At 52.9% G+C, this 26,772-nt stretch overlaps 9 protein-coding genes and 1 non-coding gene across 10 annotated transcripts; 8 read left to right on the forward strand and 2 right to left on the reverse strand.

The window, feature by feature from the left end:
- Positions 1–1,390: 1,390 nt before the first annotated feature.
- SETTUDRAFT_38795 (uncharacterized protein) lies at positions 1,391–2,806 on the forward strand (the record flags this gene model as incomplete). The annotated part of the gene is made up of 1 exon (XM_008025895.1): positions 1,391–2,806. The coding sequence occupies one exon, from the start codon at positions 1,391–1,393 to the stop codon at positions 2,804–2,806; it is 1,416 nt and encodes a 471-aa protein (XP_008024086.1).
- Positions 2,807–4,834: 2,028 nt separating this feature from the next.
- On the reverse strand, positions 4,835–4,922 carry SETTUDRAFT_t126. The gene has a single exon. It is a non-coding gene; the product is annotated as a tRNA-OTHER (tRNA).
- A 2,056-nt stretch (positions 4,923–6,978) lies between these two features.
- Positions 6,979–7,632, forward strand: SETTUDRAFT_38796 (uncharacterized protein; the record flags this gene model as incomplete). The annotated part of the gene is made up of 1 exon (XM_008025896.1): positions 6,979–7,632. The coding sequence occupies one exon, from the start codon at positions 6,979–6,981 to the stop codon at positions 7,630–7,632; it is 654 nt and encodes a 217-aa protein (XP_008024087.1).
- Positions 7,633–8,307: 675 nt separating this feature from the next.
- On the forward strand, positions 8,308–9,702 carry SETTUDRAFT_27580 (uncharacterized protein; the record flags this gene model as incomplete). The annotated part of the gene is made up of 2 exons (XM_008025860.1): positions 8,308–8,430; positions 8,521–9,702. The coding sequence occupies 2 exons, from the start codon at positions 8,308–8,310 to the stop codon at positions 9,700–9,702; spliced, it is 1,305 nt and encodes a 434-aa protein (XP_008024051.1).
- Positions 9,703–9,885: 183 nt separating this feature from the next.
- Positions 9,886–12,023, forward strand: SETTUDRAFT_38798 (uncharacterized protein; the record flags this gene model as incomplete). The annotated part of the gene is made up of 3 exons (XM_008025897.1): positions 9,886–10,037; positions 10,084–11,595; positions 11,648–12,023. 3 exons carry the CDS (start codon positions 9,886–9,888, stop codon positions 12,021–12,023), a joined length of 2,040 nt encoding a protein of 679 aa, XP_008024088.1.
- A 904-nt stretch (positions 12,024–12,927) lies between these two features.
- SETTUDRAFT_27582 (uncharacterized protein) lies at positions 12,928–15,217 on the reverse strand (the record flags this gene model as incomplete). The annotated part of the gene is made up of 4 exons (XM_008025861.1): positions 12,928–14,764; positions 14,816–14,927; positions 14,981–15,146; positions 15,209–15,217. The coding sequence occupies 4 exons, from the start codon at positions 15,215–15,217 to the stop codon at positions 12,928–12,930; spliced, it is 2,124 nt and encodes a 707-aa protein (XP_008024052.1).
- A 358-nt stretch (positions 15,218–15,575) lies between these two features.
- On the forward strand, positions 15,576–16,214 carry SETTUDRAFT_168545 (uncharacterized protein). The gene has a single exon (XM_008026006.1). It carries the CDS (start codon positions 15,628–15,630, stop codon positions 15,820–15,822), a length of 195 nt encoding a protein of 64 aa, XP_008024197.1. The 5' UTR covers positions 15,576–15,627; the 3' UTR covers positions 15,823–16,214.
- SETTUDRAFT_168546 (uncharacterized protein) lies at positions 16,184–19,885 on the forward strand. Its single transcript, XM_008026007.1, has 3 exons — positions 16,184–16,289; positions 16,345–18,667; positions 18,850–19,885. The coding sequence occupies exons 1-3, from the start codon at positions 16,244–16,246 to the stop codon at positions 19,733–19,735; spliced, it is 3,255 nt and encodes a 1,084-aa protein (XP_008024198.1). The 5' UTR covers positions 16,184–16,243; the 3' UTR covers positions 19,736–19,885.
- A 490-nt stretch (positions 19,886–20,375) lies between these two features.
- SETTUDRAFT_176752 (uncharacterized protein) lies at positions 20,376–24,675 on the forward strand. Its single transcript, XM_008026008.1, has 2 exons — positions 20,376–24,098; positions 24,162–24,675. The coding sequence occupies exons 1-2, from the start codon at positions 20,493–20,495 to the stop codon at positions 24,369–24,371; spliced, it is 3,816 nt and encodes a 1,271-aa protein (XP_008024199.1). The 5' UTR covers positions 20,376–20,492; the 3' UTR covers positions 24,372–24,675.
- Positions 24,676–25,308: 633 nt separating this feature from the next.
- SETTUDRAFT_168549 (uncharacterized protein) lies at positions 25,309–26,602 on the forward strand. The gene is made up of 3 exons (XM_008026009.1): positions 25,309–25,411; positions 25,475–26,075; positions 26,127–26,602. The coding sequence occupies exons 1-3, from the start codon at positions 25,365–25,367 to the stop codon at positions 26,463–26,465; spliced, it is 987 nt and encodes a 328-aa protein (XP_008024200.1). The 5' UTR covers positions 25,309–25,364; the 3' UTR covers positions 26,466–26,602.
- Positions 26,603–26,772: the final 170 nt, after the last annotated feature.

Raw genomic sequence — 26,772 nt, forward strand, 5'->3', positions numbered from 1 at the left:
TAGCAATCGCGTCGAGCAGGTATACCAGCGCGTCGGCGGCGGATTGTTCGTTCAGACACGTTGTAGACAGCAGCAGCGCGACGATTACTTTGTGTTTGATGGAGATTAATAGAAGAAATAGCAAGCTAAATATCTGCTTCATTTAAAGCTAATTGAGTAGCGCTACGTTGAGCCATTGTTCGTTGAGATAGGAGAGGTGCGCAGGTTTGGTGGGGTGCGGCGCTCGCTTACCTGCGGCGCTCGCTTGCCACATACGTTATTTCAAGTTTCAGTTTAAGATCCATGAAATTAGACTAGGAAGTTGTACCTATTCTCAAGGCCAGCCAGGGCAATAGCTACGCATAAATAGGCGCATGACGATCGATGTATGGATGATAGTGAAAGCCGGTTTGTATGCGAACGTGTAGAAGCTTAAACATATTAGGTCAGTTCCAAGACTCAGGAGTATCTTATACAGCGATGGCGTGGATTCATGCACATCAAAGGTCACATTGCGTCAGGCACGTCGACGTTAACGGCAATCAGGTTTTGGCATTTCAATGGACCATGAGAGTGAAGTAAGCCTAGAAACCATCAACAGCAATTCTCGGTAAAGCCCATGTGCCGAGAACTCTGGAGTCGCTTACTCTAAAAGTACACGCAGTTTTTCGCGCGACAGGGTGCGTCTCGCGACCTAGAGATGGACGTTACCTGTTTTTGATATCCGAATCGAAGAACAAAGAGACGGGTATCGTGAGTTTGGTATGCAGTGCATATTCATTATGGTACCCACAGCATAGGGTTCCCGGAAGGCGAGAGCAAAATCTGTTTCACAATGCGAGCGCTGAGCTACTGCTGTACTGTTAACACATCGCGTTGATACAACACAATGTCAAGTCCAACACCGCGTGCACTGCAATATAAGTGGGTCTGCCAATGCTACGGACCAGCTACATGCACAAACACGCCAAGTTTGATAGCCGCGTTGATCCTTTCACTCATTTAGTGATTGCCCTAGCAACTTGTTCACTGCGACCACCACGTCAGCGGCTATTTCCCGCGCCCGGTGAATGTGGATTGCGCGTAGCACTCACTCTACTTCAGCCCCACCATAACATTATACCTTCTCGCGCACCCTGTCGCTCTGCTCTACTCCTCTCATCAGCTCATCAGCTCTTCAACTCTTCAACTCTTTCCACCATTCCGACTTTCTGAAGCATCACACTCAAATCTTCCTCTTTACGCCTCCTGTTGCTCATCCATCAGCTGATCAATTGGACTTGGTGTGAAACTACTTTCCGGTAGCACTACGATTTCCTCAAGACGTAGATCGAATAGGAGTTCATCTTTTCTCAGGATACAGCCAACTCGCGATTGGATGACAGCTACTTATTCGACTTCCATCGCAAGTATGGCCACGCCCAAGACCAATAACGCCCTTGTTGCCAAGAAGACCCATGGCTTGAAAGACTACAAGAAGATGCAGAAGAACAAGAAGCATGGAAAACGCACTGCTGCTGCTGAAAAGGCCAAGACCAGGAGCATTTCTCCCAACGCCGTTGGCTTTGTTGTTCCAGTGGAGGTCGCATCCGTTCAAGACATGTCGGCCAACGAGGTCGAGAACGGCACTAAAAAGAAAGACACAATCTGCAAAGTCTCAGAGGAGCAGTATCATGATGTCGGATGCAGTGCTTATAACATTGTTGCCACCGCCGATTCCGAAGACAAGATCCCAACTGTGACTATGATCGCGCCCACCAAAGTCGAGACCAACGAGTCCCTCACCAAGTCGAACAACATCCAGATGGAGAACTGCTCTCTCAATTCTGTCTCGGCAGACAAATTCGACATCGTCGCACATCGCAAGGCTCTGGAAGCTGCACTCTACGAGAACATGGAGACTCCGCTCGAGATGCTGATTCGTTGCAACTTCATTATTCCTACGGATACCGAGTACCATGCCATGATCGAAGACGATTCCGTCGAGGATACAGAGTCTGTCGAATCGCTACCTCGAGCCGTGTGTCTTGATGATAATGGCTTCGAGATTATCTCTCCTGCCATGCACCCGGATACTCGTGACGGGCCTGCTTCTGAGGGAACGTGGTTGCCACTGTCCATTGATGAGCTATTTGCTAGGGCCTCGGAGTCTAAACTTGATGAAAATAGTCCTGCTGGGTTTTCCAAGAATCATGAGCAAGATGATCTCGAGGCTGAGAAGATTGTTGTATTTCTGCCCTCTGCTCTTCAGGCACGTCACCGCGCCCCGATTTCTATCCAGCAAATCTTGAGCGGAACTTGCTCTCGTGAAGATATGGCCACCAAGCTGTCGATTGGCTCTCAACCAATGGAGTCTATCGAGGATGGCATGCGTGCAGCCGTGCAGTCTACCCCTGTACAGCCAACATCTTCTCATGCGCCGCACCTGAACGACCCGGCCATTATCAGCCACAAAATCAAGCTGCAGGCTCCTGGTAAAAGCGACACTCTCACCACGGACAAAGATGCTGGAGACATGAACGATTTCAACCTCCCATGGCCCACTCCTGTATTCATGCGTCGTCGAGGCTCATCTTCCACAAGCACCCGCTACTCCCGTACCTCGTCACCGCTCAACCCCAATGCACGCCCATACACACCTCCAACCCCCTACTTCACCTCTTCACATCTAGAATACCAGATTGGCTATTGGTGTCCCGAGTCTAGCTACAACGCCTACTGGAGCTATTCGATGGATGTTTTCCCGGGGAGCTCTTCCTGCTATAATCCACATGGGTTAAGCGTAGCAGACAGCAACATGACTCCAGCTATGGGCTTAAGGATGTGATGTATAGATTTATGCGGATGGTATCTGTTTGGAGTCTTGGATAACAAGTGTGCATTCATGTTCTTTTCCTCAGCTCAACTGGCGGCTGTTTACATTTCATGTATTAATAGCTTGTATTGATAGGATTCATACATTTTGCTCTTAGCTGATCAATGAGTTGTATGGGATTCTTCTGTATCGTATACGTAGTGTAACTTGTATCCCTTTATAACAGAACAACCACCGTGACGGATAGAATTGCAGGTGCTTTGACTTTGCAGTAGTATCATAGCCTGTGATTTTCTGTTTTTCTTTTCGCCAATCGAATTTAGGTATCACTTCTAGTAAAATAGATCAACAAAGTTCAACACACTCCTGTCAGCCGCTAGGCTCGCAAACACTCCTAGCTTTTATAAGTAACAAGAGAGATTCGCTCCCTAATTAAAGATAAGTGGTTTAGTGTCGAAAACATGTTTTCGTTAGAAGGTAATAATTAACGCAAGGGGTCTATTACGTGACGTATTACCTTGTAAATACCACACTATCTATAGATAGTACACGTAGGGATAGACAGCACATAGAGAAGCTATACATACTAGCTAAGCAACTTGATAGATATTGTAGTTAGTAGGACCTAGAGCAATGTGTCTAAAAGATAGAGGCACTGTATTACTATCTTTTCTATAAGTAGTTAAATGAAAAATAATATACTATCTACCTTAATCCAAATTAGGATTAAGGTTAGAAAAGTATAGATCACCCCTAATAACACCTATCAAGATCATATAGATTAGAGTGCATTACCTAACCTATCTATACATCTATGTTGTGTATTGGTCACAAAGCTAGAACTTAAGCTAAGGGTTCCTGTTGCAGAAGTCGCTAGGTAGAGACGGGCGCCCTATCGTATCCATTCCTTTCAATGCTCCTAATTTGTTACATAATATATTGAACTCTGCGCGAACTGCATTGTTTCTTTTTAAACCGCACTAAAAACATTAGCATATGTCAGCTTATAGACTACAGCTTCGATAAGACACGTACTGCCCATCCGGTCCCATCATCAAGATCGCCCCATGTACCAGTTGCTGAACATGCCTGCTTTGCCATCCGACATATTGGTACATTATTCATTTTTTCCCCTCGGTGGATGCACATCCATCCCTCCCCAGCATTAGCGGGCCAGCCGATGTCGATTCTCGCTTCAAGTCTATGATCTTCCTTGCTTGATAGGGCTGCGGTCAAATCAAAGCCAACGATAGCTAGAAGGCTAAGTACAGCCGTATTGTGCAAGAGGTGCATGTTGATCAAGAAATTGAACGTTGGTAGGCAATATTATAATGTGAATGGTGTTTGAAAGGGTCCAAACTGCGGCGCAATATATGATGCGTAGGGACAATCAGTGTGGAAATACAAGCTATATATCAAGCCATGCTTAGCTTTTGTACTGTAGGTCTTACTTATAAAAAGTTCTATCCATAATAATAAGCAGGTGTACTCTATATTTGTGCACCTAGCGGGTGATAGGAGCTGGTTCCACTTTGTTGATGTATTTTTAGAAGTGATGCCCAAATTCGATCCGTGAAAAAAACGGAAAACTACAGTAGTAAGCAGGGAATTTTCTAGTGCTTACAATTTGACTGTAGTCAAGAAGAAATTTCACTCAAATTTCTAAATTGAGGTTTTCATACGATGTTGGGGAAAATTCTACTTATAATACGGAGGTGCCTTTCTAAAGTATTATTATTATTATTATTGTAGTTTAACGTCCTTTCTCAGCCCAAAGGGCTATATAAGACGTGCAGGCTTAAGGCCTGCAAGTAACTACGTAGGCTAGAATTTAATCTAGGTACAAATTGAGTAGGTACAATGTAGGGGGTTATCTAAATGAAGGTGAGGCTCGTAGCCTAGTAGTTTTTTAGTGAGTAACTCTCTCAGATCTTTCACTTTAAATGAGTCTTCCTCTCAAGTTTTAACGAGTAACTCTCTCAGTCGAATAGGTAGTTTAATGAGTAACTCTCTCATGTGGGTGGACCATAAATATGGTTGTGAGGGGAGAAGGATTCGAACCTTCGATCTTTGCTGACGTGAGACAGCAGAAAATTTTCCAGGCGCTCCACCACTGCGCCATCCCCCCCTTTCTAGAGTATTGTCTGACGCTAATCTTGGCGCTTCGGCACAACTCTTCTTGGCGCAACTCCTACCTTAGAGTTAAGGGGCTGTCTAATTAGTCTGCCTACTACTATATAGTTATTCTTTAACTATGGCTCCCTATACTAATATATATACCCGTACCTTAGTAATTGCGTTAAAATCACCTCCTAGTGGCAAGAATACCTCACAAGTCTCTGCGCTAACTGGCGTTCATCCTCGTACTATAGATTATATCTATAGTAGAGCTATCGCTGCAGGCTTTAAGCTAAACGACCTTCCTATTAAGATCCTTCTACACCACGTTTAGGATGCTCTAAAGCCTGGTAGGCCTGCTAAGCAGGCAGAGGTGAAGGAGCAGATATTGCAATAAGTACGACACGATAGATATGGACGAGAGAAGAGCTGTGCTGACCTTGCTGGTGGGCTCAGTCTCCAAGGAGTCGAAATCTCTGCCTCTACTGTCTAGAGGGTGTTGAGAGCAGCAGGATACAGGAAGACCAAGCTAACGAGGAAGCCTAGGTTGACATAGGAGATAAGGATTGCTCGTCTTAAGTAGGCATTAGAGCATAAGGACTAGACGTTAGAGGACTAGAAGAATGTTATCTAGACAGACGAGACGTTAGTGGTGATTAACCACTGACGTGGGGGCTATAGAGTCTGGAGAAAGGCAGACGAGAGGGTAGTCAAGAGCTGCATCCGTGAGAGGTGGAAGGGATACTCTAAGTTTATGTTCTGGGGCTGCTTCTCGTATAACAAGAAAGGTCTATGCCATATCTACTAGCTGGAGACGAAGGCAGAGAGAGAGGATGCTGCTTGTCGGATTGAGCAGCTAAACGCTGAGCTTGAGCCTCTACAGCGAGAGGAATGGGAGCTGTCAGAGTCTATGAGAAGGGCAGGGCTACGCAATAAGCGTGGCAGGAAGCCTCAATAGAGATGGACAGAGAAGACAGGTAAGCTGGTGCGTAAGTCTAGAGGTGGTATAGACTAGTGGAGATATTAGGCCTGCGTTCTAATTCTAAAGCTGATTCCTTTTACTAAAGAGTGCCTCTAAGATAGACCTCGGACTGTCGTAATGGAGGATAAGGCACCTAGCCACGCCCACCACTATCAGGGTGTGATCTATCGCCTGTACGACGTTGAGAGACTACTTTAGTGTGGAAACTCGCCAGACTGTAACTGCATTAAGCCATGCTAGTTCTATATGAAAAGAGAGACTACAAAGAAAGGAGCTCCGCAGTCAAGGGCTAAGGCAGTTAGAGTCTAGCAGAACTGCTAGAGAGATCTCTCACAACTTAAGATCCAAGCTTAGATTGAGCGAATTCTTGTACATATTTAAAAGATAATTAAGCTACAAGGTAGTAATGAGTACATAGAGGGGAGAGACAAGCCTCAGCTAAGGCGGCTGCACTTTGGTTAGATTATTCTTGGCAGACAATACTTTTGAAAGGCACCTCCGTATAGCTTGACTTATAAGAAGCTTTAATCAAATCTTAGAGTTTAAGGTTTCTAGTGCTTACTACATCGTTCTTACTCAGAAAAAACTTTATCTCTTGATGTTATAACTCAGGGCTCTTGTTAGCACTTAGCTTACATACCCACAACTTGGGCGATGGCCTGATATTCATGTCCCAATTCTACATAGTCTGGTGGATAGATATCCAAAATAATCCTTCATTCGGGCCGGCTTATTATGAAAAAAACACTTAGAAAGCTTCAATTGAGGAACAAGTAATAGAACTCCTTATTAAGTTATGCATAAGCTTAGTAGATTCTTCTAGCGTGATTGATTTTACAGAACCAGCCATTGGGCGCCACCCGACATTCATGCTAGCCTATCTTATAGTAAGAGGGAAACATACACGGACTTTGGGGGCTATTATATATATCTGAGCCGCAGTATGTCGTTCGATCAAAATCCTGCAATTACTCTATACGCCGCTAGGAACCACTTCCACACACGCACACACAATCTTATATCAAGAAGCAACTATACACACAAACACACATACACATACATATCATCCTTTACTTTCAGTACCATGCGCGTCAAATATATTTTCGGTGGCCTCAGTCTGCTCGCCTCGCTCATTACCCCCGGTTCAGCAGTGCCGACGACTCAGATTGGCACCGTTCTCAAAGATGGCTTTGAGATTCCGAAGCCACAACCCCCCGCCATCAGCTCCGACTCTAGCATCACAAAACGTGTGAATGCTTCTTTCGAGATCAACCAAAAGTCACACTCCCTCTCCAAGCGATATGTCATTAGTTGGCGGCGCATGGTCAATCTGGTCCTGAAAAGGGCTGTAGGAAAATTTGTGACAGGAACTCAATGGACTTTCACCATGACAATGCAATGGGATTTCAAGCTGAAAAAATTGGTCTATAATGCTGCGAGTTTCTCGTTCGGTGAGGGCAGCGCAGAAATAACAGGCGATCCGGGTTTGGATTATATTTCCGGCACAGAGGTTAATGTACACGCGGTGGTCAAACTCACTCAGAAGGGGATCGATGATCTTGCGCGGATTACTCTGAATTGGGTCGATGATGTATACACCGATGGCTTTCATCAGTTCGACCACTATGGGCCAGGAAAAAAACCATTCTACCTTGAATACTATACTCAGCCATTTCACAACTATCATGAGATGGAACATTCGTATTACACCGGTAGTGTAATCCCGTTAGATACCTAAGGGTAGCACGAGAGTATAGGTTATAGAATTTCAAGTAAAGAGTCCAACCAAATAGAAGAGAGTAAGTAGGCTAATTTAATCAATCTTCATCCCTACGTCGCGAGACGCACCACATCATGAGACGGACTATAGGCACTTGAGAATTAAACGGCTCGAATCTTCAAGGCACCTAACGCCCGAAGCTTACTAGATAAGCATTGCAATGATAACAGCAACGTATGGGTTTAGGTAGGATAGTTAGTCAGTATATTGTTGAAAGCTTGTTGCAACGTTTCTAGAGGGATTCCTGCCCTTTGTCTACTTGCTTGAGGAATATGTTCTGCTATACTATTTGTTCCAGTACAAAGGGATGCACGTTGTTAAGTAAAGAAAATACCAATCATGCTGAAGACCACTTGTGTGTTGCTTGAAGACCAGCTGGGCGGATGAATGCAAGCGATGTTGATGACGCGTGGGGGAGAGGCGGAAGGGGAAGGGGTCAGGCAGGGATTGTGCAAGTGCGGGGGAGATTTGCGAAGCTTGGACTGACCAAGGGTTCCTGCAAGTAATTCGGCCCCGACAACCAACCAAGTTTCTCTCCACGACTCATCTCCACCACGACACATCAACAAACAACTTGTTCTGCTCGCTATTCCTAGACTTATCTTGCACTATCACAACTCGCTTCGTGATATCATGCTCAAGTCAAAGTGGGCCCCTCAGCCCGATGAGGTGGACAAAACAACAGCGTCTGCCGCCACCGCGGCCCCGCCAGCGACAGTGACCGCGACAGCGCCAGCTCAGGCTTCGTTTGCACCGGTATGTGGACCGATAATGTCGCCCAGCAGTCTCTCATTCTATCAACGCCACTCTTCACCCTCTCACCGCATTGTACTGACCCAGCCTCAGGCTGCAGGCGCGTCGTTTGACCCCGCCTACAACGACCCCTCAATAGACCCATTCGCTCAAACTGCAAGCACCGACGATCTTTTCTTCGACGACGACATCATACCCGTTGCAGAGCCCGTCGTCGTGCCCAACCCGCCCGAGCTGCAGGCCTCCGCCGCTGAGTTTGTACCCGAAGAGACACAGCCACCTACTACGCCACAGTCGCATCCTGCGCCTCAAGCCCCTAGAGAGCCGAGGAACAGCGAAAGGGGAGGTCGCGGTCGCGGACGGGGAAGGGGCCGTGGGAGGGGTCGTGGCGGCCATAACACCGACATTCGACTTGAACAAGACGACAAGAAGGCCGCCGAGACACCTAAAGAGATAGACTCTGCCCCTGCAGACAGCGCTGCCGCAGAGAAGAACAACTCCTCGGCCCCTCCGTCTGCTCCTACCGAACCAAAAGAAAAACCGACTCACTCTGTACGCGGTGATAGGACCTTGACTGGTGGCGCTGCACGCACACGCTTGACCGAGGATGAACTCAACGCAAAGCTCGCCAATATGCGCATCAAGAACGAAGCCCGACAGAGCGCCCACGCTCGCGCTGAAGCCGACAAAGGCAACTTCGAGGCCCGCGAAGCGGTCATGCAACAGCAGGATATCGAGCGCAAAAAAGCACTTGCGGAAAAACAAAGGGCTGAACGTCAGAGCCGTCAGCAGATGATGGGTGAGCGCGAGAAGAACCGACAGCGCAAGCTCAAGGCACAACAGGGCCGCGAGTGGGATTTTGAGAAAGAAGATGGGTTTTCAGGCATTGGAGATGATAGGCGCAGAGGCGCCACCAGAGGCGCCCACGGTGGCATTGCGCCTTCACGACCATTCGAACATGGAACAAATGATGGGGAGTACGACGGCTGGACGGCACAGCCTAGCCGGGGACGCGGCAGAGGTCGTGGTGGCAGAGGGGGTCGAGGCGGACGTGGCGACTACGAGGGAGCTGCATCGAGACCGGCCGAGCAGAAGAGGCAAGACAATGTACCTCCTTCTGCTGCAGACTTCCCTGAACTTCCTCCTGCCAAAGGCAAGGCCCCCGAAACGCAGCAAGTTGAGCCTGAACGGCCAAGCCTTCAAAAGCAAGACTCCTTCGGCTTGCCATCACCCATGGAAAAAGGCCGCAGCTGGGCTGATGAAGTGGGCTCGTAGAAAGAGCCAACATAGGAGAAGACTCCTACGAGGACATTGCCGAGAACATACATGATAGACGTGGGCATTAAAGGACAGGATAGAAGAGCTATATCAGCTGAACCTGGGATTGTTCATCAGACTGGCTATGAGATTGGCATTGATACCAATGGCGGGAACGACCGACAAGGCGTGTCAGCAGATATGTCTTTGAACGATCCACAAGGAGCGGATTCAGATTACCAGCGCGTCAATAGCGAATACCAGGCCTATTCGAAAATTTCGTCGTTACTGTTACTAGGAGTTCTTCGTGGTGGGAGCAGCTCAGAAGAAGTCGATGAAGAAGGCGATTTGAGGTGCATCTCCCTTGCAGTCTTCAAGTGAAGCATCTAACCTTTCTAGTACATCATCAAACGCTGCACTTTCCCCGCCTATTTCGGGTCCGCAGGCCGTTTCCACACCAAACCTATCCGCTGATACCACGTCGTCGCCGTACACGTCTATTAACCCTTTTTCCTCACACATGCCATCCCCTGCATCACCGGTGCCTCCGAATAGACCGAGCTGCAGTTCATCCGTGTATACTTCTCAATCACGATCGCCCGCACAAGCCAATACATCAGACCCGGAAAAGCACTTGCAGACGGATCAACAGGAAGGTGCGCCTAGGACTAACGATGCCGAACAAGGCGCTGTCAGCCCGGAACATCCAGACGAACATGAACCAGAGCGACGAAATCAAAGTACATGCAACCATGAATTGCAAAAAACTCCTCACCCAGCGTTCATGACAGACGAGGAATTCGAGGCCCTACCGTGCTGGTCAGACGTGGAAGATGACCCAGCATATAATATCGGTCGTACGAGACGTACTGTAAGCGACACAGATGTGCGCCGGTATAGAATGGGCTTGGATGCTGCGCCCTCGCAAGGAATCCAGCCGGGAGAAACTACTACGCCACATATAAATCCCCCGCCCGGCCTTTCCCCAACTCCGCGTTTCGCGGAAGCATTCGATCGGATGTCACTACTCTCATTGAATAACTCTGCCTCTGGCCAGAGAGCCGATGCAGTAGCGCCAGGCGATATCCCACCAAGTTACCCTTCTTCTAGAGCGTCATTCATTGGAACAGTGAATTCCGAATCTTTCATGGAACTGCTCAGGGCGAGAGGTAGCTATCCTGGCGAACTCAGACCCGACCCGAGCTCTTCACGAGATGCCGAGAATGCGCTTGTGCCATGGAACGGCAGTGAATGGAGCGTGTACCATATCGGCGACGGTCTGCCACCGCGAGACCCGCAGCGACAGAGCATAGCGAGGAATCAAACCGGCCAGAGAGAAGCATGGATTATTACACCAGGTCGGCCACCAAGGTCAAGTCTCGAAATTGCCAGGACCTTGGCTAGTCGTAGACTTCAGGCTCCTACGTTATCACATCTGAATGAAATTGACCAGGAGCCTGATGGTTCGGAATCCAATGATTTACCGCAAGTTTATCTGCGAGGAGGAGCCGGCGAGGAGGACGAGGAGCAATCGCAGCATGAATCTACGGCGCCGCCACGTGATTCTACTCCGCCACCTCCCGAGAGAGTGCCGACTCCTTATCCAGAGCCATGGCTACAGCGTCTCTCTCTTCAAGGCGATCATCAGACGATTCCATTTGACCTCGCGCGTGCCACAAGCGTATTTGGTCGCCAAGAAGCAACACCGCATAGGTCCCCATTACTAACCAGATCGCGGTCGGCAGAGTGGAATCAGGATGGTTTGGGCGTTCTATCTCCGCTTGGAAATGTAGCGTATCGGTTGGCACATGAGGGGCGGCCGAGACATCATCCGACCAACTTGCAGCTTCGGAGATACCTCGTCACACGTACTGAACCCCGCGAGGGAGATGAGATCAATACTCGCACCATGTAGTTCTTCCCATATTTCCACGCCAAGGCACTGAGGCTAATTCTTCAATAGAACCAACCAGGCCACTTTTCGTGCTCCCCTGATCCGAGAAACGCCATCTCGACAAGGATCCTCCCAGCACGAAGGATCCAGAGTCGAAGCACCATCTTCGGAGCTGCAGGCTCCTCAAGACTCTATCCTGTCTGTGCCTACGACCCCTCCTCCGCCATACAACACTGTTGCACGTCACAACTCACAAACAGACCCATCGATTCATTCCACTACAACCTGGGAGTTTGCGCCACCAGAACGGCCCCAGAACCCAATAGTACATGAAATGGACAGTTTCGTATCTCCAAGACCTGTTGCAATCAGACGACAACGCCGCCGCCGCTCCTGTTGCGGTGTGGACAGAGACTCTTGCAATGGCTGCTGTAGCCCGTTTTAGTTTTCAGTTGGTTCTTGTAGGTCCTCATGAGGAGTGGTGATGAAATGGGCTATGGACTTGCTTGAAAGGCCCATGGTATTAATATTGGTATTGGTAGTTATTCGCTTCGCAGTAGTAATGCCAGAGTATGTATTCTTGTTCTTATTTGACGAGACACATGGTCGCGACCATCTGTCCTTCTTTTCTCATCAACAACAAACTTTTCATCGTACAATGCAGAAGACAGCGTGATACGTCTCACACTGGGATAAATCCCCAAGATACTCTGGCCCTCACACATACAAGCTAGATATGCAAAACAAGCTAACCATTTGCTATACGCACACAAACAATATCGACAGTCCCTCATCTTTCATAGGTACAAGTACAATACAAACGTGACACTTTTTTGTTTTCCCCATTGTCATACATGCTCTCGCCCCGTCTCTGAGCAGCATACCTCCCCACCAACACCATCCATCCATGTGGATATGGAAATCCAGACCAGCCGCACACGCATTGCAAACGTCGCCAAGCAAGCAAGAGAAAGAAAGAGGAGAAACAAGCGAAAGGCACGAGAAAAGAGGGCCGAATCGCCTTTGCTCCCGAGGGGGGGGGGAAAGGAAAGGGGGTAGGGGTAGGGGACGGATAACGTTATCTAGAATGACTACTGCCAATTCGCGTTCGCTTCGAAGAGGCGCAGGAAAATTTCGCTCCTGTGTAACACATGCTAAAGGCTTGAACCACAAGACTTGCGAGCGTGTCCAAAAGCGATTTTGTTGTTTTTTTGCTTGCCAAAAGGAGGTTACGTCGCATCATACCTGTCGTTAAGAAGCCATTAACACGAAACCGAAGAAGAAACAAAAGGGTATCAGAGTCGGTGAGGAGATAGGTTTAGAGATGCAAACCGCCGGAAGAGGGGAGCTTACGACTCGCCTCCCGTGGATGCTGCTGCACCCTCACCTGCACCGCCCCTGAACGATCCCCTTCCACCTCGGCCTCCACGAGAGCCTCGCTCACCGCCTCGTCCGCCACGGGTAGAGCCGCCACGGCCACCACGGCCGCCGCGACCACCTTCGCTGTCCGAGGCCCCTCCACTGCGGTAACCTCCGCCTTGAACACCACCCCGGTTGCTAGCCTGCCAGTTGCCGGCACCGTACCTGGGCTGGTTGTTGCTGGGGCCACGTTCGTTGTAGATCTTGACAGTCTTGTTGTCCGGGCCTCCTCTAGCGTTCCTGACGTCATCGGCAACGCGGCGAAGAGCACCATGCATGTCTTGCGATGTAGCAAAGTGTGCGATGAAGAAATGCTTAATCTTCTCCATCTTTTCGATCTTGGATCGATCCTCCTCCGCAAGGAGGCTCTTGGCTTCCTCTTCGTCCTTCACGCCAGCGATGAACAGTCCCTTGCTCTCTTTCCGCTCCACGGGTTCCCTAGGTGCTGGCGATGTGGCTTTCTCTGGAGCCGAGGTGCCATTGGGCTTGACTTCACTAGGAATGGACTTCTCAGCACCAGCATTGGCGGGAGCGTTGTTGCCCGGGGGTTGTGGGGTAGCGGCCTTGATTGGCTCCTTGGGCGTAGCAGCACGTGCGGGCTGACCCGCATTAGTTGGCTTCTGCTGCTGAGGAACAGGCGGGGTAGCGACCGCAGGGCGAGGCTGCTGGGAGGCGTTCGCTGGAGGACCACCCTGGCGTCCTGGGGCAGGAGATGGCTGAGCAGAGGGGTTAGGAGTTACAGCTGTTGGTGGGCCCGTTGAAGTGGTTGCAGCCGCAGGCTGGGCCTGTCCAGGCGCGGCCTTGCCGCCGCGATGAGCAAAGTTGAAGCCCTGGGCGCGCATCTCCGTACCGATTCTGCCATTGTCGATGTCTAGAACAAGCCAACCGTAAGCAGCATCTGCTAGGTTGAAGTTCCACATGTTCTTGAATGCACTTTCGTCGATGACGCCGCTCTGGGGACCCGGAGCAGGACCACCAAAGGGATTGCCACCGTTAGCCACTGTGGGCATCTTGTTCACGATATCGAGGGCGAGAGCAAGCAGGCGCTGCTGGGACTCGCTGTCGGCGACGGCGGGCTCGACTTCTGTCTTGACTGTATCCCACACGTCGTTGAACGAGGCTTTCGAAGCAGCGAGCTTTCCGCGGTAGTGGTCCAAGGTGGGGTTGACGCTAAACTCATTGTATGAACTGCCGTAGCGAAAATGAAGACCGGCGGAGATGGAGAAGTCTGCCTTGAGCGTGACAGACAGCTGATTGAGGAGGCCTTCACGCGCAGGTGAGGCGTGGGTGACGAATATGCGAGTCTCGGTCGGGTCGTATACGCGGTTCGCTGTGTCGACAAGTTCGCCCATTTGCAGCAGAGTAGTCCACATGGTGCCTTGTCCACCAGCAATGGTGGTCCGGCCCTCGCCATTGTCGAACAGCTTGTGCATGACGACGGCACCGCCAAGACCGAGTAGTCGCAGCTTGACACCGCCAATGTCGAGTAGCCGTGAATGCGCCTCGTCGATGATGTGCAGGTTGTCCACCTTGTATTCGCCCGACCGCAGCTTCTCGAGAACCTGGACATCCTCACACGCTCCCCACACCGTGTATACAGGCACATTGAGTGTAAACGTCTTGTTGAGGAAGAGGGGCAGCTCCGAGAGGGGCAGGTGCTCCCGTGCGAAGCGCTCCTTGATGGGGGGTTGCGGCGGTGCTGAGGCAATGGAGCGCTTGACCGTGTCTGAGAGAAGCGGCGAGTATTGCGCAACGTGCTTCAGCGTCCTGCGCCAGTCAGTCGGGGGCCGCGGGCAGGCGGGGAATTGGGCCACTTACTTCTCGGCGATGCGATCCAGCGAGCGGTCGTCGTAGAAGCCAAAGTCGCCAGTGTGGATGATGTAGTTTGCGCGGGCATCGGCAGCGAGCTGGTTCAGCGATTGCAGGTTTCCTGGGACGCGGTGAGCATGCAGCGGCGGGAGGCACAACGAGGGCAGTCCGCACCTCGCACATCGGCAATGCAGAGAACTCGCACGCTTCCTTGCTGGATCACGCGGCCCTGGTTAGGGAGCAGCGGAACGGCGCCAGGTGCTGGACCCGAGGGGCCGCCGGGGCCGCCGCCATTCGGAAGGTAACTGCCTGGGTAGGGGCGCGGCTGGTTGGGAGCTTGCTGGACGATGTCAGTGTCGATGTCACATGGGGCCCGCCCAGTGCGGCAGCGGCCAAACGTACTGAAGCCATGGAGTTGGAGGCGGAGGGGTCAGGTAACGTGTCCGACAGAGGTCTGCAAGCGGGCTGACGCGGCGGCGGGAGCGGGGGCGGGGTGGGGGATTACAATTTCGGAGGTAAGGGGAGAAGAGGAATAGAGAAGGCCTCCTTGTTTGTGATGGCAGCGGCGAGTTTGTGCTGGCCGCTGTTGCTCCTTCTGTTTTTGCTAACAGCTTTCCGCCGCACAGACCCCGGCCTAGCGCGTCCTATCAACTCGCGTGGGAGCCGTCTGGGCCTCTGTCCCTCTCCCACTCTCCCCCCCAGCTGCCAGCTGCATATCTCGACTCTCTGCCCAGCTCGGCGCCCTCTTCGTTGCTCTTCGCTTCCTTTTCTCCGCTTTGCGGCCCCGTGGCCGGGCATCGCGCGCCTCGCGCGCTGTCCCCATGCCCGCCTGCACCGCCGCAGTGTGGCACGACGCATCGGGGGCATCGCCCTCCCACCACTCTGTCAGCTCGCGCCTAGACAGCCTCTTCTTCCCCACCAGCGCTGGGCCGCTTGCATCGGCGATGCGCCCTGTCCAATCTACACAAGACAATCGGCCGGTGGGCCCACGACATGGCTACAGAGGCGGCGCATGAGGCGCGGGCTCGCAATTGGGCTCGCAATTGGGCTTGTTTGTCGCTTGTAAAATTTGCCTGAGCAGCTGGCGGGCCTCGCAAACGGCCGGGCCTGGGGCGCCAGGAGCAAACGACGGCGGGCTGTTCCATGGCGCGCGCCTCTGCTGCACTGGCTCATTGCGCGCTGCACCCCAAGCAGCCTCAGCTCTGCCTCTCTGGGAAAGCCATAGCTTCCTCGGCAGCACACTGGCGTCATTGGCTGCCAGCGTGGCTTACCTAATTCGCTGGACCCTGATCCTAGCGTAAAAAAAGTTCCAATCCCCACCTCAAGATTGTGCGACACAGCGCTCTTCTTCCACCACTGTCAATATTGGTCTGCGCGGTTCGGCGAGAGACCACAGCAGGCAAGCTTTCTCCAGACACACATTGTGAGAGCGTCGCCATGGACGAGCAGCAGTTTGTCCAGCTCCTCGAGGGCCTCATGGAGCGTATGTCGCCCAACCCCGCCGCGCCTCTCTTCTTCACTGCTGACATTTTCTCCAGCCAACACGGAGCGGGTCAAGTCGGCTACGTCGACGCTGAACAAGAACTACTACAACTCTCCCGCTTCTCTCAACGCCCTGCTTCAGATTCTGTGCGGCCACCCCAAGCCTCAGCTGCGCCAATTGGCCGCCGTCGAGGCGCGGAAGCTCGTGAACAAGCACTGGGCAAATCTTCCCGCCGACCAAAAGAACCCTCTTCGCAACCAGCTTTTTCAGTTCACGCTGAACGAGGAAGTCACGCTGACGCGCCACTCGGCTGCTCGTGTGATTGCCGCCATCGCAGCCCATGACTTTGAAGATGGCGAGTGGGCGGACCTGCCCGGCTATCTGCAGCAGGCTGCCACCGGCTCCAACGTCAGACACCGCGAGGTTGGCACTTACATCATCTATACGACCCTCGAGGCGGTGGGCGAGTCATTCCCTGGCAAGCCCGCCGATCTGTACAAGCTGTTCAGCTCCACCATCCAAGACCCCGAGAGCGTAGAGGTCCGGATCAACACCATGCTTGGTCTTAGCCGCATGGCTATGCTCTTGGAGCCCGACGAGGACCCCAAGTCGCTAGCCTTGTTCCAACAGTCGATCCCTGCCATGGTCAGCGTTCTCAAGGCTACCGTTGACGAAGGCGATGAAGATCGCGCCATGCAGGCCTTTGAAGTCTTCCAGACCCTGCTTGGCTGCGAGTCCGCCCTGCTGGCCAAGCACTTTGGCGACCTCGTTAGATTCATGCTCGAGCTTGCTTCCAGCACAAATGTGGAGGACGACTACCGCGCCCAGGCTCTTGCATTCCTCATGCAATGCGTGCGCTACAGGAGGCTCAAGATTCAAGGTCTGAGGATCGGAGAAGAGCTGACGCTCAAGGCGCTGCACATTGTCACCGAGTTGGGTGACATGTCAAGCGAGGACGAAGACGTCACCCCTGCTCGCTCGGCTCTTGGTCTCCTCGATATTCTCGCCTCCAGCCTGCCTCCGAGCCAAGTCGTCATCCCTCTTCTCAAGAACCTTGGCGAATACTTCCATGCCCAGAATGCCGACTACCGTCAAGCCGGTATTCTGGCTTTGGGTATGTGTGTTGAGGGCGCGCCCGACTTCATTGCCACCCAGCTCCACGAGATCTTGCCTATGGTTCTGCACCTGCTCGAGGACCCTGAGCTCAAGGTCCGAGCTGCTGCTCTGAACGGTGTTGCGCGTCTGGCTGATGACCTTGCCGAGGATGTTGGCAAGGAACATGCCCGTCTGATTCCTGCCATGATCAAGAACTTCGACCTTGCTGCCAGCAACCTGCAGGGTGCGGATGATGAGCGCAGCCTCTCGATTGTTCGCGGCAGCTGTCACGCCATCGACTCTCTGATCGAGGGCTTGGAGCCCGAGGATGCCGGCAAATATGTTCCTGAGCTCGTACCCCGCTTCAGCAAGCTTTTCCACCACGAGGACCTCAAGGTCAAGAGTGCCGCCATCGGCGCTGTTGGCTCCATTGCCTCTGCTGCCGAGAAGGCCTTCCTTCCTTTCTTCGAACAGACCATGAGCGACTTGTCGCGATACGTACGAATCAAGAACAGCCAAGACGAGCTTGACCTCCGCGGTGTCACTTGCGACTCAATGGGCAAGATGGCTCCTGCCGTTGGCCCCGGGCCATTCGAGCCTTACGTCCTTCCTCTCATGGAGGCCTCGGAAGAAGCACTGCATCTCGACCACCCCCGCCTCAGGGAGACCAGCTACATCCTCTGGAGTACCATGGCCAAGGTTTACGAGGAGCAGTTCGCCAAATACCTCCCCGGTGCAGTCAAGGGACTGCAGGATTGTCTGGAGCAAGAAGAGACTGGCCTTGATGTTGAGCTGGGTGAGGAGGCCGCCGACCTGGCCGGATCTGAAGTTATCATTCAGGGCCGCAAGATCAAGGTTGCAGGACCTAATGACGACGCTGATGACGGCAGCGACCTCAATGAAGCCGCAATGGACTATGATGAGGATGAGGACGATTGGGACGACCTTGAGGGTGTCAGCGCCATAGCCATGGAAAAGGAGATTGCCGCCGAAGTTTACGGCGACATCATCACACACACTCGCCGCGAATACATTCCCTACATGGAGGCGACCGTCACCAAGCTGCTCGAGCTTGTAGACCACTCCTACGAGGGCATCCGTAAGGCTGCTCTCGGTACTCTATGGCGTACCTACGCCTGCTTGTTTGGCATGGCAGAGGGCGATGGCATGGCAAAGTGGAAGCCTGGTCTTCCTCTTGCAGTCGAGACTCCGGATGAGCTTAAGAAGCTCGCCAATCTCGTCATGACCGCCACCACAACCATCTGGCAAGATGAAATGGATCGGTATGTATTGCTCATTTCTCGTGTCCCAAACACCCTCCGCAAAGATGACAACACATTCGTTAATCCCAGCTCACTCCGATGCACAAAGTGCACTTGAGGTGAAAGCGATTCTACTTCTGAGCTTTCTATTCACCAACCTTGTTTTACAATCTCTACTCGAGAATGTTGCTGACACTGTTTAGGGGCACTGTCACGGACATCAACCGTGATGTCGCCGCGACCCTCAAGCTATGCGGGCCTGCTGTTTTGTTGACAGAGAACGGTACAGTGGTACCTGACCTGTGCCAAAACCTCCTGGCCATCATCACCAAGCGTCACCCTTGCCAGCAAGATCTCGGCGACGAGGCTGAAGATGAAATCTTTGACGAGTCTTCAGAATACGACTGGCTGGTCATCGAGACCGCGCTGGAGACTCTCACATGTCTGTCGGTTGCGCTGGGCCCGCAATTTGGTGAGCTCTGGAAGATGTTTGAGAAGCCCATTGTCAAGTACGCTAGCAGCCAGGATGCCACTGAGCGTAGTGCCGCTGTTGGAACCATTGCTGAGTGCGTTGGCAACATGGGTGCGGGCTGCACACCTTACACCAGTGGTCTGCTCAAGCTGCTGCTCCACCGCCTGTCGGATGAGGACCCAGAGACCAAGTCGAATGCCGTGTACGGTATGGGCTTGCTGTGCCAGATGACAACCAACGACGACGAGATTCTCAAGTCGTTGTCGAGCATCTTCTCCAAGCTGGAGCCTCTGCTCGGAGCACAGGACCAGGCCCGCCTGCTCGACAACACGGCCGGCTGTGTGAGCCGCTTTATCAGCAAGCACCCCGGCAAGCTTCCGATCGCAGAGGTTCTGCCTCGCCTGATCCAGCTCCTCCCTCTGCGCGAGGACTACGAGGAAAACAAGCCAGTGTTCGGCATGATTGTCAAGCTGTACCAGCAGAATGAGCCCACGGTCCAGCAGCTCACGGGGGAGCTGATGCCCATCTTCGAGAAGGTGCTCAGCCCGCCTGAGGACCAGTTGGAGGATGAGACTCGCGCGCAGCTTGTCGAGCTTGTGCAGTACCTGCGCAAGTAAAAGATTTCGGTTTTGCAAAGGGGGGAAAGGATACCCGTCGAAAGACACAAGTGATGGAGTTGGGCACGTACACACGGTACTATGGGATGTGACGACGACGGACTACGATACCAATGTAGCATGAATAAAAAGTCAGTAGATTGCAGCAAGAGCCTTGGCATGCCTCGGGCGCGCATACATGAGTGGAACAATGCATGCATCGAGTGACTGGAGGCGAATGACATGTCGGGCGGAGGATTAATGGGCGTGGGCGGTGGCTGGCGCGCATGACGACGGACGCGGAGGTCTGGTTCCTGGGCCGCCGTCGCGCGTTCCAGCCAAGCGTCTGGGGGGGGCCGGTGACGTTCATGACGCACCCCGGACGCCAGGCTAGCTTCGCGCTCACGCCTCGCCTCGCCATTCCACTTCTCTTCTCTTCGGCCTGCCTATTCTTTCTGCACATTCTGCATCACTTCTCGCATTGCACCATCGTGCTGTTGTCTACTCGGCCGCTCGCTAGGTCGACAGGCTCCACACTACCGGCCGCTCGCCAGCCCCGGAGCTGAGGAGCTCAACCCAGCTTCATCCGCCACACCGGCGCGCGCCTGCTCCATACACGGCCAAACCACCACCACCACCACCACCACCACCACCACCGCCACCGGCCGACACTGGTTTCGCCCAGCTTGCACCTGCATTGCGCCATACAACCGCGCAGTCGTGCTCGATACGACACGTCCGCTGCAGCCACGCCGGCGCACAGGCGCGACGAGTCACCATGGTGCAGCACGGCATATCCGGATGGAGGGCCATGACAGTGGGCCTGCTTTCCGTCCTCGCCGGCTCGGCCTTGGCTGGCCCAGACCTTACAACGAGACATGAAAAGGGAAGATGTGCGATGAGAGGGCAGTGCGGGAAGCAGGGCTTCTTTGGCTCTGAACTGCCGTGTCCAGACAACGGCCCCGCGAAAACGCCTGATGACGCCGTGCGCAAGAAGCTGGTGGATATTTGCGGTGCACAGTGGTCGGATACAGACATTTGCTGCGAGGAAAACCAGCTCGACGCCCTCAAGACAAACCTCGACCGCGCCACCCCCATCATCAATGCCTGCCCTGCCTGCAAGGAAAACTTCTTCAACCTGTTCTGCACATTCACCTGTTCGCCCGACCAGTCGACCTTCATCAACATTACGGGGACAGAGCCCAAGGGCGACAAATACCTGGTTACGGAATTGGACAACCTCGTGGCGGAAAAGTATGCATCGACCTTTTACGACAGCTGCAAGGACGTCAAGTTCGGCGCCACAAACGGCAAGGCCATGGACTTTATCGGCGGCGGCGCGACCAACTACACACAGTTTCTCAAGTTCCTGGGCGACAAGAAGTTTTTGGGCTCACCCTTCCAGATCAACTTCCCCCCGCCATCCGAGGACCGCTTCCCGGGCATGACTGCAATGAGCAAGCACGCCTATCCTTGTGATACCGATGATGAGAAGTACCGCTGCGCCTGTCTTGATTGTGGAACGTCTTGCACTGAGCTTCCGGCAGTCCAGGAAGGAAAGCAATGCTACGTTGGCCTGCTTCCTTGCCTCTCCTTCTCCGTCATTGTCATCTACTCGTGCTTCCTTGGACTTTTATGTACCGCCGTTGCTGGTCACGTCGCATACCAGAAGCATTCCAAACACAAGAGCGAGCGAATGCGCCTTCTGCAAGATACCAGTCCGAGTGACGATGAAGACGAAGGCGACATAGTACACAACATTGGTATGCTGGATCGCCCCACGAAGCACTACTTTGTCAATACGTGGTGCGACCGCCTGTTCAGCCGCCTTGGATATGTCTGTGCTCGTTTCCCGGCCATCACCATTGTCACTAGCGTCATGGCAGTTATTCTCATGAGCCTAGGCTGGTTGCGGTTCCAGATCGAGACAGACCCTGTGAACCTGTGGGTCGCACCAGACTCTGCCGCTGCTCAAGAAAAGGCATTCTTCGACGAGAAATTTGGGCCCTTCTTCCGTGCTGAGCAAGCTTTCCTTGTGAACGATACGCACAAAGGCGCTGGTCCCGTTCTCAGCTACGAAACTCTCGACTGGTGGTTCGGTGTCGAGAACCAGATTCAGCGCCTCAAGTCTGCCGAACATGGTGTCACATTGGACGATATTTGCTTCAAGCCAGTAGGGGATGATTGTGTTATCCAGTCGGTTACTGGCTACTTCCAGGGTGACTTTGCCAATGTTGTGCCGGATAGCTGGCAAGATGACCTACTGCAATGTGTCGACAACCCAACTCAATGTCTGCCCACCTTCCAACAACCGCTCGACCCGCATCTCCTCTTTGGCGGTGTCAACCAAAGTGTTCTTGACGCCAAAGCGCTTGTAGTCACATGGGTGGTAAAGAACCATCCCAAAGGAACCCCCGAAGAACAGCGCGCCATGGACTTTGAGAACGAGATGAAGAACTACCTGAAATTCGTGGCCGACGAGGCTCATAAGAGAGGTCTGAGGCTGAGCTTCAACACCGAAGTCAGTCTCGAGCAGGAACTCAACAAGAGCACCAACACCGACGCTAAGATTGTGGTTGTGAGCTACATCATCATGTTTTTGTACGCGTCGTTGGCGCTCGGCTCAACCACGTTGACGGTTCATTCTGTACTCCGCAACCCCGCGAATGCCTTGGTACAGTCCAAGTTCATGCTGGGCATAGTGGGCATCTTGATTGTGCTCATGTCTGTTTCCGCCTCGGTAGGACTCTTCTCGGCAGCTGGCATCAAGGTCACTTTGATCATAGCAGAGGTCATTCCTTTCCTAGTCCTGGCTGTTGGTGTCGACAACATCTTCCTCATCGTGCACGAATTCGAGCGCATCAACATCAGTCACCCTGAAGGAACCATTCCAGAACGTGTTTCCCGGGCTCTCGGACGCATGGGCCCATCCATCTTGCTCTCTGCACTTACCGAGACGACTGCGTTTGCTCTCGGATGTGCCGTCGGTATGCCCGCTGTTCGCAACTTTGCTGCCTACGCCGCAGGAGCCGTCTTGATCAACGCCATTCTTCAAGTCACAATGTTCATTGCGGTGCTCTCGCTCAATCAGGAGCGCGTCGAAACAAACCGTGCGGATTGCATCCCTTGTATTCGCGTTAAGCGCGCCGACCCTGTCGGCATGGGCTATGCTGCCGGAGAGGAAGGTGCACTGCAACGATTCATCCGCAAGACGTATGCCCCGGCGATTCTGGGTAAGAAGACAAAAGTAGGCATTATTGCGCTATTCTTTGGCATCTTCACAGCTGGCCTTGCCCTGTTTCCCCAGGTGGAGCTCGGTCTGGATCAACGTATTGCTATTCCCAGCGATTCCTACCTGATCCCTTACTTCAACGATCTCTACGACTATCTTGATGTTGGGCCGCCAGTCTATTTCGTCACAAAGGAGCTAAACGTCACTCAACGAAAGCCGCAAAAGGAGCTCTGTGGGCGTTTCTCTACTTGCGATCGAAGCAGTCTGGCAAACATCATCGAAGCAGAGCGCAAGCGCCCCGAGGTTTCGCATCTCTCAGCCTCTGCCGCCAACTGGCTCGATGATTTCTTCCTGTGGCTGAATCCCGAGAATGAAAAGTGCTGCGTCGAGAAGGGCAAGCCCTGCTTCCAGGGTCGTCAACCACCGTGGAACATGACTTTGTACGGCATGCCCGAAGGCGAGGAGTTTATCAAATACCTGCAAAAATGGGTCGAGGCTCCGACCACGGAGGACTGTCCTCTTGGCGGAAAGGCTGCATACTCGGATGCACTCGTCATCGACTCTGAGCATCTCACGATTCCTGCGTCCCATTTCCGTACTTCGCACACGCCGCTGCGCTCACAGAAGGACTTTATTGCCGCGTATACCGCGGCACGACGCATATCCAAAGAGATATCGGAGGATGTCGAGGCCGAAGTGTTCCCGTATTCGAAGTTTTACATCTTCTTCGACCAGTATACTTCCATCGTTCGCTTGGCCGGCGCGCTCATCGGGTCGGCGCTTGCGGCAGTATTTGTTATTACCACAATCATGCTTGGCTCCATCGCCACCGGCTTGGTAGTCACTCTAGTGGTCGGTATGACGGTGTCGGCGATTATTGGGTCCATGGCTGTTCTTGGAGTCTCTCTTAACGCCGTGTCACTCGTCAACCTCATCATATGCGTGGGCATCAGCGTCGAATTCACTGCACACATCGCCCGGGCGTTCACTTTCCCCAGTCGTGCGACCATGGAACGCGCACCCAGGCACCGTTTCCGAGGCCGCGATGTTCGTGCTTGGACAGCGATGGTCAATGTAGCAAGCAGTGTGGTCAGCGGAATCACGATTACAAAGATCTTGGGTGTGGGAGTGCTGGCTTTTACCAGGAGTAAGGTATGTATCATGTCTACTTGTGCAGAAACTAGACTGAGTGGGTGTACTAACATGGCTTGTTAGATCTTTGAAATCTACTACTTCCGTGTGTGGGTTGCCCTCGTTCTCTGGGCGTCTACTCATGCTCTTGTCCTCCTCCCTGTCCTCCTCTCGCTTGTCGGGGGCAGGGGCTATGTCGACCCCGAATCCGAAGGCGGCCTAGAGCAAGATCTCCGGCGTCGCCAGTACCCAGCGCTACTAGCCGATGACGAGGAGTATGACAGCGACGACTAGCGGTCTGTTACAAAGCATGCCTGGATGGTTTTTGGGGAAAGATTCTGGGCATGGCTGGGAGGGTTTGAAGGTAGTGACGACAGCGTGGACAGTGAGCCTTCGCTGGCTGCGTCTGACTGCACCACTCCAGATTCAGCACCAACCACTGCGTCTGAAGGTGATGATGCATCTACAGTTGAAACTAGAGCAGCACAAATGCCCTTTTCTCGTAATATTCTAAGTGTTCGCACGAGTACTCTACCAACCATCCCAGAAGTGGGGTCTTTGGATGCACTGGGAGACCAGGCGCCTGTTTTGAGTGCAATGGGGCATGAAGAGTGCGAAGTCAATGTTCGGTGAATGATTTGGGCATGTGTATTCTTCTGCATGGATCAATGCGGTGTTTCGGGGTCATAGCAGCTGTAGCAATAATGAAATCGACAGCGGTCCAGCTGTCCTCTGCTATTCACATACATGTGGGGTACAAAAGAATTCGGTCTTGGCATATCGGCATGCTGATGTCGCGAGGGGTGCGGCACCAAGGTAGAAGCGTGATGGCAGCGGTGGATAGCGGGCGAAGCGTGAAGACTACCGGATTTGTCTGGCGTGGGGGGACAGTGCCATGGTTGTTCCAGTATAGGTGTCGGTGCTGAGGTTGGCCTGGAGATGTGTTGTATTCGAGCATTGTTCCACCAATCTCGGGACAGCCCGGCGCCAAGGCATGGCTGGCAAGAGAGTGACGCCTGCTGCGCTCTGGACTTGCAGCCATGCACACGATTCGACCAACGCATGGCGCCAGAGTCAAGTGGATCTCGGAGCGAGTAGACGCGCGGACACGCTGCTGAAGTGGGATATGCCGCCGGTGGGGTGTTCGGAGACGTCACCGACCCCTCCATGCTACCTCCGATAACTTTTTCCCAGGCCACCTTTTAATACCAGCTTGCACCCGCAACTCCCATTCCCCCAACATCTCTTCCTCTTCTCAAGATACCCTGCATTTCACACGTTGCAAATATGTCTCTCGGAAGAAAGGTCACCCTCAACACCGGCGCCACCATCCCGTGAGTACCCCAATAACGATGCACGTGTACATGACGTTGCCTTTACTGACTGGTGTTGGTCAGTCAATTGGGTTTTGGCACATGGCAGGCTGAGCCCGGCCAGGTCGGTGCCGCCGTCCTCGAGGCCCTCAAGGCTGGCTACCGTCACCTGGATCTTGCCAAGGTCTACGGCAACCAGAAGGAAATCGCAGAGGCTCTCAAGAAGGCTTTTGGCGGCGAGGTGCCTGGCCTCAAGCGCGAGGATGTCTTCATCACATCCAAGCTCTGGAACTCGCAGCACCGCCCTCAGGATGTGCCAGCGGCTCTCGACGACTGCCTGGCTGAGCTCGGCCTCGACTACCTGGACCTCTACCTTGTCCACTTCCCCGTTGCCTTTGACGAGCGCGGCGATGTTCACAACAACCTCTTCCCCATGGAGGGCGAGGATGTCAAGATGCTCGACGACATCTCCATTGTCGACACATGGAAGGCCATGACAGAGCTGCCTAAGGAAAAGGCCCGCGCAGTTGGTGTTTCCAACCACACCAAGGAGCACCTCGAGGCCATCATCAACGGCACTGGTGTCACACCTGCTGCTAACCAGATTGAGCGCCACCCACGCCTCCTCCAGCCAGAGCTGATTGAGTACTGCAAGGAGAAGAACATTCACGTTACCGAATACTCTGTGAGTGCCGGTTTGCCTACTTCCTCCCGTGCCCCTGCTAATCTCACTTAGGCTTTCGGCAACAACATGCTCGGCCTTCCCCTCCTCGTTCAGCACGACACCATCAAGGAGATTGCGAGCCGCGTCGGCGCTACCCCCGCACAAGTCATCCTTGCCTGGGCCCAGGTGGGCGGCCACTCTGTCATCCCCAAGTCGGTCACAGCATCGCGCATTCAGGAAAACTTCAAGGAGATTGAGCTCTCGGAGAGCGACTTCCAGAAGGTGGAGGAGATTGGCAAGAAGGAGCCTCGGCGATTCAACATTCCTTACATTGCCAACAAGCCCAGGTGGCCTGTCAACATCTTCAACGAGCCTGAGGAGCAGGAGGCTCCCCACAAGGTTATTGTGTAGAGTTGAGATGGGCAGACTTTGGTGGTGCAAGGCTTGGTCACCTGAATAGAAATTATACCCTGATCAACTGTGGTCTTCTGATTGCATGTGACGTCATTGGCCAAATCAGATATGTCGTGTACACTTTTCAATCCAAGAACATATATACAATATGCGGACCACTTTGTTTCTTTATTTGCACAATTATGATTTTCTTCAATAGCAGAAGAGTATTTCATGTGCTGATCTGCATGGTGCAAAGGAGTAAAGCACGCTGCTTCGAGGTTAACACTGAGTCAATGTCTTTGCATGTTTGACGCCTCCTCTT

The sequence above is a fragment of the Exserohilum turcica genome (genome assembly GCF_000359705.1).
Source record: "Exserohilum turcica Et28A unplaced genomic scaffold SETTUscaffold_16, whole genome shotgun sequence".
Lineage (NCBI taxonomy): Eukaryota > Fungi > Ascomycota > Dothideomycetes > Pleosporales > Pleosporaceae > Exserohilum > Exserohilum turcicum.

What these genes read in the sequence shown, in the direction of transcription:
- SETTUDRAFT_168545 (XM_008026006.1), top strand. Translation starts at nt 15,628, where the DNA reads ATGCCCGCCTGCACCGCCGCAGTGTGGCACGACGCATCGGGGGCATCG.
- SETTUDRAFT_176752 (XM_008026008.1), top strand. Translation starts at nt 20,493, where the DNA reads ATGGTGCAGCACGGCATATCCGGATGGAGGGCCATGACAGTGGGCCTG. An exon ending in TGGCTTTTACCAGGAGTAAG is followed by an intron (nt 24,099 to 24,161) that starts GTATGTATCATG and finishes ATGGCTTGTTAG; the next exon opens with ATCTTTGAAATCTACTACTT.
- SETTUDRAFT_168546 (XM_008026007.1), top strand. Translation starts at nt 16,244, where the DNA reads ATGGACGAGCAGCAGTTTGTCCAGCTCCTCGAGGGCCTCATGGAGC. An exon ending in CCTCGAGGGCCTCATGGAGC is followed by an intron (nt 16,290 to 16,344) that starts GTATGTCGCCCA and finishes CATTTTCTCCAG; the next exon opens with CCAACACGGAGCGGGTCAAG. An exon ending in TGGCAAGATGAAATGGATCG is followed by an intron (nt 18,668 to 18,849) that starts GTATGTATTGCT and finishes GACACTGTTTAG; the next exon opens with GGGCACTGTCACGGACATCA.
- SETTUDRAFT_168549 (XM_008026009.1), top strand. Translation starts at nt 25,365, where the DNA reads ATGTCTCTCGGAAGAAAGGTCACCCTCAACACCGGCGCCACCATCCC. An exon ending in AACACCGGCGCCACCATCCC is followed by an intron (nt 25,412 to 25,474) that starts GTGAGTACCCCA and finishes GGTGTTGGTCAG; the next exon opens with TCAATTGGGTTTTGGCACAT. An exon ending in TTCACGTTACCGAATACTCT is followed by an intron (nt 26,076 to 26,126) that starts GTGAGTGCCGGT and finishes AATCTCACTTAG; the next exon opens with GCTTTCGGCAACAACATGCT.